Here is a 14143-nt window from a genome sequence, read left to right as displayed (position 1 = left end):
ACATCTTGGCAACAACTGAAGCAATCTACCAGGAACTGCTGGAAGTAATTTTCTTGGCAACCCTGTGGCCATGGAAACCCATCTCCATGTCTCATGTCCCTGATCCACTTTTATCACCTACCTACCTGCCATTCATCTTTCTCCTATGTCTCTTCCCCACACTGCTCTGTGCTTGTTCTTCCCGATTTACCCTCCAACTACTCCTCTTCATCCCACACCTTTTTGCTATGACTTTTGGAAATCAGATTTCAAGTTTAATACATCCTTCTGTATCTTCAAATTCTTCAACCAAAATTCCCTATATTTTCTATGCCTTAACTTCACTTTTTCCCCCTGCAATTCCCAGAAGACACTATCACCCCTTCTCTTCATAAACCTCAACACTTTTAGTAAATATTGCATAAAGTTTCTTCATACAGTATTTTGTTTTTATCTATTTCATTTATCACCATACCTAATGAACATGATGAACCATTAACCAGATAGATAGATAGCATTTTCAAAGGAATACCGAAGTCTCAAAGGACAATACCCAAGTAGTGTAAGTTATTAAACAGATTTAGTTCTGAAATTTAACAGGCACAGTACACACACAATTTAACCTTCTGCAAAATGAAAGGTTCCCAGTTCCCGTAATGCAGGTATTTTTTTTTCTCCCTGATTTGTAAATAAATAATCTACTTTAGCTTTTAATTATATGTGGAAATGGGCTAAATCATATAGATTGTACCATAGTCCTTACAATATATACTTTGCTGAATAAGTACAACCTGTAAGAAGAAACACTAACGCAAGAGAGGTCTGTATAATCAGTTATAAGTTGGCAAATATCCAAGGAAAAAATGTACAGTAAAAGACAACAGAGCGTCTCAGAGAGCCCAGCTTTGCGATGCGCTCTCTCGCCAGCCGCCATACAGGCAACCAAATCCTTTTGTTGGTGGTTAACAGGCTGGCTCATCTGTGTGGGGCACTGGCACACAATAGTAGTTATGTTCTGCCTCACAAATGACTACACTTCATTGAGTTTATGCTCAGTAGGGCAGTGTTTGCAAACCACTTAGATTCCAGGACGGAAAGAGCTACAAAAATGAAACACCCAGTCCTTCTCTGAGGTTTGTTATTAGCCTCTGTTAGCCACAGGTTACAGGGCACTAAACACTATGTACTGTGTATTTGCTCGTAACCACTATGAAAAATAGCCTATAACATCTTTCTGAAGACTCCTAGAAAATTTTAAGTTAATTTAAAATCTGGGAATTTAACTGGGAAAAACTTCAATTCTTAGAACTAGTTCTTGTCAAAATACCTCACTAATTCTTTCTTGGGTGTCAATCCAATTTTGTTTCAACCAACGCTATTCAATAGATGATTGCTAAAGTTTAATGCTACCGGGGAGAAAATGTGAACAGGGTAAAACAATCATTTCTATTTTAATCTAAGTTCATTCCCAGCCTACCAATAAGCTTCTTAACGTTAAGAAAAGCTTTAAGAAAAACAGATTCACTAGCTTAATAGCCCAGATATGTATAAGATAATTCTTTCTATACATAATACATAAGTTAGAGAACCTAAACCAAAATCCTAAATAATACATTAAACTGATGTCCTCAAAACAGCCTGTTGAAACATCATTTCTGAACAATTTCTATCCTGTAACATGTATAACAAAATGCAAAGTATTCATAAGACGAGCAATATAACATCTATAAGAACTCTAGAAACAGGGGCGCCTGGGTGGCACAGCGGTTAAGCGTCTGCCTTCGGCTCAGGGCGTGATCCCGGCGTTATGGGTTCGAGCCCCACATCAGGCTCCTCCGCTAGGAGCCTGCTTCTTCCTCTCCCACTCCCCCTGCTTGTGTTCCCTCTCTCGCTGGCTGTCTCTATCCTGTCGAATAAATAAATAAAATCTTTAAAAAAAAAAAAAAAGAACTCTAGAAACAGTATAGATCCACTTTGAAGAAAAACTATATGCCTATATAATATAAAGTTATCAAGTATGTTAAAATGCTATCGGAATGTTTTTGAAAGCAATGTTTTTGAAAAATAACATTCCCCCAGTTTATGATAGTGAACTATATAGTCAGAGCTTCTCTGGCCTTGAAAAAAAACTTACATATATTTTACAAAAGAAACTATTGGTAAATATACTTTATGTATTTTGCATAAGCTAATTTAGAATCTCTGGAAAGCAGAGAAAATGTATTATATTTTCATTAATTTATGATAATTCATTTTTGTCATCTCAGAATTTGTAGTTTCCTGGCACAATTCATGAAGATGTTCAGGCGCTTCACAGAAATATTGTACTTAATATCATTGTTCAATAAAACAAGGTATAATCTTATAACATTCACAGAAATTGTACAGTATAAGCAATATAAGGCACATCAAAAGAAAAAAATGTCATACATACCTTCAGAACAGAAATCTTATTTGACAAGTTATAAGGAGGAATATAACATGCTCTTCTCATAAGATATGAGGGACATTAGAAGAGAACAGACATTTTACTAAACCCAGGTCCTCTCAAAAAAGATGAAAATTTTTTTAATTTCTACAAATTTGACCAATAATGTCTGCTGGTCTTAAGCAGTTACATAATAGCATAACACACTGCAAAAAAATTATTCAAAAGAACAGCCACATAACATTGTGAATGCACAAATGCCACTGATTATATACTTTTACAATGGTTAATTTTATATCATGTCAATTTCACATCAACATTAATTTTATATATAATTTTGTAGTAATAAATAAATTTATATAAATCAAATAATAAATTTTTAAATGATATAAAGGCAAAATTAAAAGAATCCAAATCATGAGCATTATATACCCCCAATTTTTAGTGAAGAAAAATTTGTTAATTGAATTTTATATTATTATTTGCCCTGAGATTCATAAAATCTTCCTGTACTCCACTAATTCTAGATAAATCTATAAACAATAAAAAGTTACTTTATTTGACACTCAGAGTCAAATATTATGAGAACCTTGACTAATATAATGTTCATTTTTTTAAAAATCCAATATGTACCCTTGAAGGCAGACTTTAATGGACAAAGACGAAAAAGATTATTATTTTCAAAATCCATTTTACCAAATAGGTGAGCAAAACAAAGAACTGTGGCTTCAGACAAATCTCTGTCCAGCAATTTTTATCTTAATATCTACTTTGAACATAATCAGTTTAAAACAGAAAAAAATAAATAACAAAAAAGCCAGACACAAAAATCTGAGATGTGTCTTTTAAAAGAAAAATGAACATGCATAAAATATAAAATCATATGATCACAAGTGAAAATGCTAAATGAGCAGAAAGATTTTCCAGGAGACAAAGAACAATGAAGAAAAATAGAAATAGCTTTAAGAGCCAGATCTATATATCAATAATCAAAAAAAACGAAACCCTAGGGCCTTCACATGTGACTCAGAACCATACGAGCCTCATTTATCCTTCTCTGAATGTTTTAGAAAATAATTCAGAATCTATTTTCCATCCAAAATTAAAGCAATGGTTTATGTCAAGCACCGAACTTCATACAGAACAATGCTTAACATTCTTTGTCTCCTAGACTAACTTCTTAAAAGCAACACAGTTCCACAGAACCAAGGTAAGACTCTTCCACTTAAAACATTAAATTCCAATAAAGACCTAAAGAAGTATTATGACTATTATCCCCTCTTATGCTTCATGATGGTGTGAAAGACACACACTAGGGGGAAAGAAAAAGCAAAAATAAATAGCATGTCAATAATTAACTTTTTGAAGTATATCACCATCATGCATATTTTCTATTTGTACAATAATTTAACAGCTTATAAATTATGTCTCTATAAGCTCATGTGGCCAAAGAATTTTGTCATATTATTATTCAAGCAGTTTTTCTCTGTCTACATAGATTTTCTTCTGAAAAGACATCATTATATTAAATAATATGAGCTTTATACATAGAATTATTCACTTAGTTTACTGATACACTATATCGATATGTATTAAATCTGAAGAATTATAAATATTTAATAAACTAATTCATAGCACAAAAATATATAAATATGCTTTTTGTCCTTACAACTTAAAATGAAATTAAATTTTCCCCTTCTATATTTTCATTCAGTTTACATATTCTGAAAGCAGTCACTATAACCAAATCAGCTAATAAATATAAAATATCACCTATCACTGCATTTATTCAACTGCTGACAATAATACCTAGCAATATAAGGAAGCATAGGAAAGCTATTCGAGTCACACCAGCTCCCTGACCCAAATCATTCCAAACATAATTTGCGGAGGATGAAACCAAAGGCTTATTAGCACAAAGATAAAATCAGTCTCTCTATGTATCAGATAAAAATCAAGTTATAAAGGGAGGGAGGAAGGGAGAAAGAGAGAGAAAAAGAGAGAGAGAGAGAGAGAGAGAGTGTGTGTGTGTGTGTGTGTGTGTGTGTGTGTGTACCCAGTTGTATATGCTTGTAAGAGGAGTATTTTCAGTACTGGAATAATCACAGAATTTATGTCATACCTGTGCTCCATAGATATATTTATCCAACATCTTGCCTCCTATTGTCTGTCCTCCTATATCCCAAACTTGAAGAGTAACATTCAAGTTCCCTTGAATATAAAAACAAGAATGCAGAAAAGGTAAGTAACAAAATAACAACTGAATACAGTTTCAGAGAACAGGAAGTCACAATGATAAACTGTGAGCCTAATCTGCCTTTTATTCTGCACGCTCATACGGTCAGATATTTGGAACTGGGAAATAATGTTGTCAAAAGAAATCATAATGGGGAATTTAGGTTTATACTTTTACCCTTTCTATAGAACCATATTTATAATCATCTTCAAAACAAAAAAAAAAAAAGCTTTCATTCATAAACTGCTCAAAACTTTAAAAAAAACACATTTTTTTAAACAGAGAATAGGACGATAGAATACTTGTACAGAGGGTAAAAATATATATATATATACTTTAAAAAAATAGAACTTTATACACTAACTACCCTATAGGACATAATGAATTTTACTGTAAACTCTAAACTCTATAGGTTCTAATACTCACAGATTAATAATAGACTAAAAAAATGGACCCAGAGTTTCAACTCAAATTAATGGACTTTTAAAATTTAAATGTCATCTATTATATGTAATCTACAGGTTTTCTAATTTAACCTATAAAACATAAACACATATGACAGCCCTCTTCAGAACAGATGTAGGATACATACCCAGTATATCACTAAATATTACATGCATTTACTGTTCAAAGCATTTCCATTGAAACAAATCATAACATGTGCTTCAAAGCCTTCATAAAATGGTGGAACAAATTTTCCCCATACAAGCATTATAAAAACATTTAAAAATACTAAAAAGCAATCTTTAAAATTCTTTTGTCTATTTTGTAAAATATTTGGTTGATACAAAAATTTATGAGATAAGCTATTCTCTCTTATGAATGCATAACCCCAGAAGTTAAAGACCATGTCCAACATACTTTTTAGTTTATTTCAAAGTATTTCTTCTAATAATGCAGTTGTCTCCAAAAGTAGACAAAGTCTCAATTAGTATCTTCAAAATGAGCTCCCACACTAAAAAATGTACCTTTCTGAATGATTTGCAAATCAGAAAAACTCGAAATAAAAACTTAAGACACTAAAAAAATGTTCTCGCTTCAAAAATAACAATAAAAAGATTATAAAGACATGAATTTTATGTCAATGCCAAACACTAAAATCGGAGAATGTTAGTCATACCATTCAACTGAAAAGCAAGTATAACACTGAATTAACCAGCCAAGTTTTATCCTTAACTCTAAGTTTTGTTGGGTTTGTATTACAATCTTTCCATTATTTTGAGGTAGGTCTGTTGCATCTGCCAACGTGCAAAGGATTTACATGAGGAACTTCCATTAGCATTAATGAGAGCTCCTGAAGTTTATCACCCGTCATCATTCCCACATACACACACTTTCAATGTTCACAGAGTAATGACGAAAATGGTCTTAAAGCTCTGTGAAGACGAAAACCAAAACGTCACAAACTAAAAGTAAGACTTATCCAACAACTGGGATAAACCCACTTACTTAAAAATCTAAATTTTTCAAGCTTCGAAGCTGAACTCATTCTCCTATGATGCTGTCTCAAACGAAGCAGGTGAGAAAGCAGTCACGAGCAGTGTGTTAAATCGCTTCAGAAGCCCCTAAACAGGCAGTATTCTATTCATTTTACTTGCACACTCTTTACAGTCATTTGTTTACTTCAAAAAAACCAGTGCTTAACAATATTAACTTTCTTACAGTAAGATTGTAGGTAATACTTCATAAAAGGCATTTAATCCCATTTTCTTCAAGGCCAGTATAAATCCTATCACTTAGTTTTACATCAAGAAATACAAAGTTTTTCTCCCTTTAAATTCTGATAGTCAGATCCAATCTGAATTAGTTATTGTGAACATCTTAACTACAACTTTACGAACATGATATTCATGTTTCCACATCCTCACTACCTCAATTCAAGACTAAATCATTTATTCAGTTGCCTCCCATCTGAGAAGTTTATATTTATATTCATGTGTTGCAGGTACTTTTTAAATTCATACCTTTCTAAATAAACACCGTTTGTTGTTGTTGGCTTGTTTTTTCAATATACATGTTCTAGTGCCTCAGAAATCAAAATAGTTATGCATTAACCAACAATGCTAGCCAAAAAAAACCCACTTTTGCTATCATTATAGCTTCCACAAATGAAACTAGCTTCATAGTTATTTCATATATCTAGAAACATATATTTAACTTCCACATTTGAATTTTAGGCTTATTAACACATAAAAATAAAAATTAACAGGGGTTCTCTATTTGGGAAACAAAATCTTATGTGATTTCCAATCAATATTCATTTTTGTTTCCCTAAATATAAATACATAAAGCCTGCATGTATATTTTCAAAATGACATATCTAATAACCTATAAAAGTAGTATTCAAATTATTAATACTGTAAATTTTTTTTAAAAATCAAGAATCCATCTAATATAAATTTCCCACTAATAAAGAACATTAAAGAAATTGTCAGCAATCCAATCTCAAATGCAAAATGCTACAAAATTCCTGCTCCCCAGTAAGAAATGACATGTAACCAGGGGAAAAAAATAAAATAAATGAGGTGACAAAATACAGGTAAGTTGCTTTTGGTATGAATCAAAGCCACCAAGAGGATTCAACAGTGACCTTGTAAAAGTACACTTGGTGCCTTGGTTAACCTTACTTAAAGTGCTGCATAGTCAAGATGGAACTAAAAACACAAGTCTGCCCACTTCTTGTACTAAAGACTTAGAAATCCTTTTCACAGTAGAACGCTGTTTACTGGACTGTACCCACAAGCTTCCTGAAAGTATTTTGACTAAGGCTCTTAAGAAGCTCTATCAGCAGAATCTCTGACTAACAGATACACTATTTTAAGCAGTAAACTCTGCACAGTGGTTGCATCCAGACTATACAGCATACCGGAACATGAAATATACTAAAATGGATGAATATTTACAAAGTAATGACCTTGAAAACTTGCATGAAGAGAATGTCAATAGATGGATAGGAGGTATTCACCTCTAACAATCTGAACGGACAGAAGACTTACTAGAATACTTAACAGATTCGCCTAGTATGCTCTTTACTATAAACTCAATAATGCTGCCTGTAATGTTTTAGCAAATGATACAAATATTAATCATCCTACATTTGACACTTAACAATGAATTAAAATTAAGGTTAAAATATATAAAGGATATACTGTAAACCTTGTAATTTATTTACCTCATTTCTTAATGTACTTATTAATTACATAAAATCAAGTTACATTAAAACAATTTTTTCCTACTGAAACTTCTAACACAATTTTGAGTCCATTAAGAAACATAAAACCAATTGCCTTTAAAAAAAAAAAAGAAAAAAGAATTTTTTTTTCTGGAATTCTACCCATCAAAATAAAAACTTATTCAGGAATTCATTAAAATATATATTCACTAAGAGTATAAATTTCCTAACATCATTTTTAATATAAGAACTTTCTAACTCTAAAATATTATACTATAAATTTTGATTTCAAAAATACCAAATATTTTTTACAAAGTAATCAAAACTTTAAAATGAGTAGTATTCTGCAACAGATGAGAAATCATCATATGTATATATCACCTATATAAAACGTCCAAAACCAGTCTTAAAATATTTTTAATGATTAAGTGGTGCTTGTTGCTATATTTAAGCCTTTGAACTAAAAAAAAGTCAGAAAAACTAAATAATATTAATGGTACAGAAAGCTAATGCTCTGGTAATTAGGATTAAAAACAACAGTCAATAACTAAATACATATATTGAGGTTCTCTCTGTGTACAACTGGCATCTCTGAAAAAACTGTTGCAAAAAATAAGCTTTCAGCATGTATATTATATGATTTGTATATGTATTCTAGTGACTGCTATAAACACTCTGAATGTAGCATTGACCTCTCCATACAAATGAGAATAAAAATAAAATGAGATTTTTCAGTTTTGAATACATTAAAAGGAAATACAAATGAAACAAAATATGTGTATGTTTCTCATTATGCCTCTTGCTGAACAATAACTTACTAACAGAAAGTTGGAATTCTTTTCTCATACTATATCTTTCAATTTAGTTTTCATTGGTAGTTGAAGACAGATACTCGCAAAATATAATAGAGCATATTACTAGTGAGATATGCAAAATACCTTCAGTTATCATGAGTTTTCTTTAGCTGCTCTAAAACTTTTATGGAGAGTTGTCTGATAGATGGGGTGCTTGAGAGGTTAACACATTTCAATAATATTGGAATTTATTAAACCCCTTCCCACTATATCACTCACGCTCCAGTATATGAATCTGACACTACACTTGCAACCGTTTTTATTCAAATGTGTTTCCTTAGAGAGGAGAGGGATGGACTGGTTTAGAAAGTCAATCAAGATAAACTGCTTTTAATAAAATACTTTAAACATATAATTTAACCATCACAAATGAATGGACAGAGCATTTTAAAGCCCCAATTGTTCAGAAACTAACTTAAAACAGAAACCACTCTCTTTTTGTTATTATTTCCCTGTATTTCCCACAAAATGTGCTGCAACTGGCATCTAAATAGTTTCTTTGCATGGTGAACTGAAACATCTTGAATGCTCAAACTGTATTTTTATGAGTGCCTAGGGACCCTAAATTTTAGTGGTCTATTAAATGCCAGCAATTTCATGCTGCCTTGCATAAAACAGCATTCACATATTAGAGCACAGAAGTTCCATAGCTACATTATACTTCTGTTCCAACTTTCTCTCAAACAAAAAACTGAAGCAGAGGCTAATCAAAATAATATTTTAAAAAAATAATCCTTTCCAGTCTTTTCACATTTAGTTTATACAATATCTGTTTATAATTGTATAGCATTTGATTTTTTTTTTAACTTTTAGAATTTTATAAGCAACTATTGTTTATCCTCGAAAAATGTGTGGAGTGGTCAAAAACAGCGGGAGAGTGGGGGAATATATAAACTTTTCTCTCACACCCATGTACAATATTGTCTTCATGGGAGATCCTGATGAAAGTTAATCTCCCTATGATAGATTTGCTAATTATATATATTTTCATGCAGAAACAGCCCCCAAATTTATTTTACATATTTCTGCTATTATTGTAAGATATGTACAACTTTCTATGTTAAGATTTTTTAGTCTCTTACCTGGCAATGTTATCCTTCTCAAAAAGAAATCCAGTCCTATAGTTTGTTTGTACTGTTTCCCAAAAGTTTCTTGAGCAAAACACGTAGCTAAGGAGGTCTAAAAAAATTGATGCATAGAATATCAAAATTAACGTCTTTGGTTTAGAAATGTAAACACAAAATCATTACTAAACTTTATTAAGTAATCTTAGTATTTATACTACCATTAATCCAACAAACAACTTTAAGTAGTTCTAATCAGTTACAAAGGGAGGAGGGACTTAACACTCCACCAGGTAAACTTCACTTGCCAACAGCTATCAGTGGGGACAACAGACTAATCGGTTAGATCTCTTTAAATCCCCTGATAGTCAAGCTCCTTCTCCTTGCTGGAAATTAGAATTTGAGATTTATTGACAAGAAAACTAAAACAACATGACTAAAGATCTGAATCCTATATATCCATATATACCAGTTCAATGCAAATTTCAGAGAATTCCGAATTTCATTTCTGAGGTTAAATACTCTGAATATTTGTGCTCCCAGCCAATAATAAGAAGTACTAATTAAAAAGGGGAATGCCTGTTCACATAATTTTTCTTCTTTCCTTACAAAAAAGTATCTTTAAAGGTCTAATTTTTCTCTATATTAGAGATGTCAAATGAAAATTATCCTACAGAATGACTGAGATAATATTTATCTTTAAAATTAAAAAGTCATTATTTTTAAGACTAATATTAAGCGGGCAAAAATAAGTATTTTCCATCCAAAAACATAAAGATTAAAAGTCACAAGAACATTATAACCAGAACAGATATGTATTTCTACATTTTTTTTAAATAACAACTCACAGTTGTATTCAAAACTCTGGAATACCATTTCCTATCAAAGCGGAATAAAAATCATTCTGGAAACAACTGAAATGACTCGATAACTTAAAATCTTCTTAAATATTTTAAATGCACTATTTATTTGTAAACTTCACCAAAAAGAAAGGCAGCTTCACGAAGCTTTATGCTCTTTAAGAAAGATTACCAAAGTTAAGTGAAAATTGTCCTTTTTTATTTTAAAAGTTAAAATTAGATATCAACTCCCAAAATAATGAAAACTAAAATAAAATTTCCAAGATAGCTTAGTATAATTAATTATGACATTAAGTGCTGCAATGCAGAAGAAAACTTGGCCAAATTTCAATTTCTTCAAACAAAAAGACCTAAAATTCCTTTTGACACAAGAACCATATTTTTCACTCAAATGACAATCTGCACACCCTAACATCAATTCTTTTATTATTTAAATACTCAGCATTTGTAATAAATTTCTAAGATATGGGGTCAAATATTTATTGAGCACCCTAAGAAAGATGTTCTGCTAGAACTGAGAAGTAAACTCACTACACTCAAATGAAAATTTGTTTGGCTTCCTGAAGCATATAACAATAATATAAAAATGGAAAGACTGTGATTAAAAATGTAAGCATTCCTTTTTAAAACTTTTTGTTTTTCATTTAGCTTTATTTACGCCATTGAGCTCGTTTAAGTTACAGTACAAAATCTTCTATTAAGAGGTTCAGAGTTACAGAGAAAAATAATTGCCACTATTTAACTATTACAGATATTTCAAAATGTTTAATATAGAGATGGTTGATATAGTTTCATAAGACAAAGAGAAACTCAAGGCACATGTAACATTAGCATAGTGCCATTTAAGGTAATTTTTCACTTTCATGTAAGGTTCTCAAAGTTCAGTATTTTTATATTAATGAAGATTTTTAAAAATTCAAAGGTTCTTTTCTCGGAAACAGGACTTTGAGATTCTGAAAGCCCTACCTTCACACTTTTGAGGCAAATATAAAGCTAGGATTTTTGATTGGAATAAAGTATAATCTGTCAAAAGTATAGGCCCGTGGAAACACAGAATATTAAAATGTGTTCTTATACCATCTTTGGACATACTATAAAAATTAAACAGAGAATCAACCGAATCAGTGGCAGGCACTTCCTCTTCAATTCTCTAGACTTTTTGCCCTTTTTCACACTTAATAATTTCTCGCAAGTCATTATATAAATATCCTTCTTAAACAATTATGAAGTGAACAATCATCTACCATATGTGAAACATCTTTATCTGATTCTTTATATTGTTTTGTTTGGTGAGCTTCTGCTAACAATTTTTACCATACTACATTTACAAATATCAAAAAAAAAAAGACCAAGAAAGAATATTTTGCCCCCAAAAAATCTTAAGATATATGTAATAAAATCAAAAGTATGAATCAAAACAGAAAGAAATAGAAACACATGTTACCAGGAGGAGGAGCTAAATTTCTCTTGGAGGAACTATTAGTGATTATCTCAGTACTCGATTGCTTCCATCAATGTGTATTTAAATGCCATGAGTTAAAACTGACAAGAAAAACTAATGCTAGAAAAAACAGCCAGGAGTTCAATCAGGATACAAATAAGAATGACAGAGAAGCTGAATTCATAAAAGGATAGTAAAGGAAACAGAATGGGAATGTTGGTAGCTTCCAATAACTTGAGAGCTGAACAAGGTACGGAGAAGAAAAAAGCCTGATACACAAATAATGAAAAAAGGTTAGGTTTCTGGTGTTTGTATCTGAAAATCTCTGGCAGAAAATGCCTTTACTTTTAAAGTGATTAGTCAAGATGATAAAGACTAAATCAGAGCACCATAAAGAGTTATCATTCTTACCCTTTTAAGCAGAATGACAGTCCTAATTCAACAATACGGAAGGGAAAAAAAATCATGCCTTGTCCTACACTAAACAGAATTTTAGACAGAGATGAAAAACTGTAATTATTTACGCTAAATTAGCAACAAGAAGAAAACACATGACACGCTAAATAAAAAACCCAGATATAAAATTATGAACAAACTTCAACTAACACATGTATGAAACTAACTGATAAATACTGGGAGAAAAAGAAATGAACAAAAGTTTAAAGAATTATGACAGAACGTAGGGTAATAGACAATTTTTGTCTCTTTTAACAAGTGTATTAGTGCTATAGATTGTCATTATAATTTTAAACAGGAAATGAATTCAGTTATGAGTTGACCATAAAAGGATTTAGGAAATGAAAAATTAGAAGGTATTCAAAATTGAATAATTAGAAAACTATACAAATAAACCTTAAAATTTTTATTGAATAAGAGTGTTAGAAACAATGCTGACTTATTTAAGACAATTGAAATATTCAAAAAGTTGCTTCCCCAAAACCTTTTAAAGGTAATCAGAGCATTGTTTTTCTTCAAGGATAAAAATCAGTTACAAAAGATCTTCCGGGAAGGCAAGAAGAAATTAACAGAATGCTCCAAATTTTGCATATGAATGACCCCTATCCCAGGTGCCCTAGGAACTCAAATCCCACAACCAAAGACTGGGGCAGCTCTGCAGGGCCAACTGCCAGGGAAGATGCAAAGAGCAGACGTCACCAGAGAAACCAGGGTCCAAGCTACACCAGTCAAAGGGAATCGTGAAGCCAGAAACTGGTAACAGAAACAACCTGCGTTTCTGAAGACTTTGGCTGGGAAAAGGGAGGGAAGAAGAAAGGAGAGAGACTTTAGCAGTATTCCCAGAAACAGTGTTGGCGCCTTGGACAGAAGCGACAGGTGTGAAGACACCCGGGCAGAGGCTCCTCACTTTATTTGGGGGACGGTCACCGACCCTTTTGAGATCCCATGGACCCTCCCAAAGAGCAAGCACCAAGAGATGATTATTCCATTTCAGGAGCTCCACAACCCAGAGTTAACAACCCCAGCCTAAGAGGTAAGGAGACTGGCTGTCGGATATTCTCACGCAGTCTCAGTTATTCAATCAACCGTCACCAAAGACTAGACTGTAGGCAAGGATCGCCTCTGTCACGATAGCAGCTCTACTCTCAGCATCAGCCCAAATTAGGAGCTCAAAAGATATTTGTTCAATGAATGCTTGTGTTAACAGGTGCTGTGCTTGGAGCAGTGATGAACAGGTATGATGCTATAAAACAGCAACTAGCGTTTGAGTGCACACCGTTTTCTGAAAGCTTTATGTGGATTTTCACATTTAATGTGTATTTGCACATTTCACCCTTTTGGGCACCCCTATCAATACCCACCTTACCGATGAAGCACAAATAGGTTAGCAATTTTGCCCTCCAATGTCCCGATCAGTAAGTGATGGAGCCCCAGTGCTCACCCAGGGAATTTGATTCCAGAGCCAAGTTCTTGGGAGTGCAGTGCAGGTATGAGAAACCGTAAAGCGGCCGGGGGTGCGGGGATTGGGGGGGGTGGGGGAAGGCAAAGTGTGACCTGGACTAAAGTAAAAAGACGTAAGATGCCTTGGCAGATTTTTGCCAGTCCTCAGAGGCGAGAAGCTGGAAAGCTTCCCAGGAGGGCGATGCTGGCTCG

At 32.6% G+C, this 14143-nt stretch overlaps 1 protein-coding gene across 2 annotated transcripts in view; it reads right to left on the bottom strand.

Moving 5' to 3' along the window:
* Positions 1-14143, bottom strand: part of RAB28 (RAB28, member RAS oncogene family) — a 92751-nt gene that overhangs the window by 78042 nt on the left and 566 nt on the right. For both annotated transcript variants that reach the window (XM_040625103.1, XM_040625102.1), the window contains exons 2-3: positions 9752-9848; positions 4530-4618 (exon numbers count right to left, since the gene is read on the bottom strand). In XM_040625103.1, the coding sequence (XP_040481037.1) occupies positions 4530-4618; positions 9752-9848 (186 nt within the window). The remainder of the gene's footprint in view (positions 1-4529; positions 4619-9751; positions 9849-14143) is intronic.

The sequence above is a fragment of the Ursus maritimus genome, unplaced genomic scaffold, assembly GCF_017311325.1.
Source record: "Ursus maritimus isolate PB19 unplaced genomic scaffold, ASM1731132v1 scaffold_8, whole genome shotgun sequence".
Taxonomy (NCBI): Eukaryota; Metazoa; Chordata; class Mammalia; order Carnivora; family Ursidae; genus Ursus; species Ursus maritimus.
This window is presented reverse-complemented; position numbering and strand designations above follow the sequence as displayed.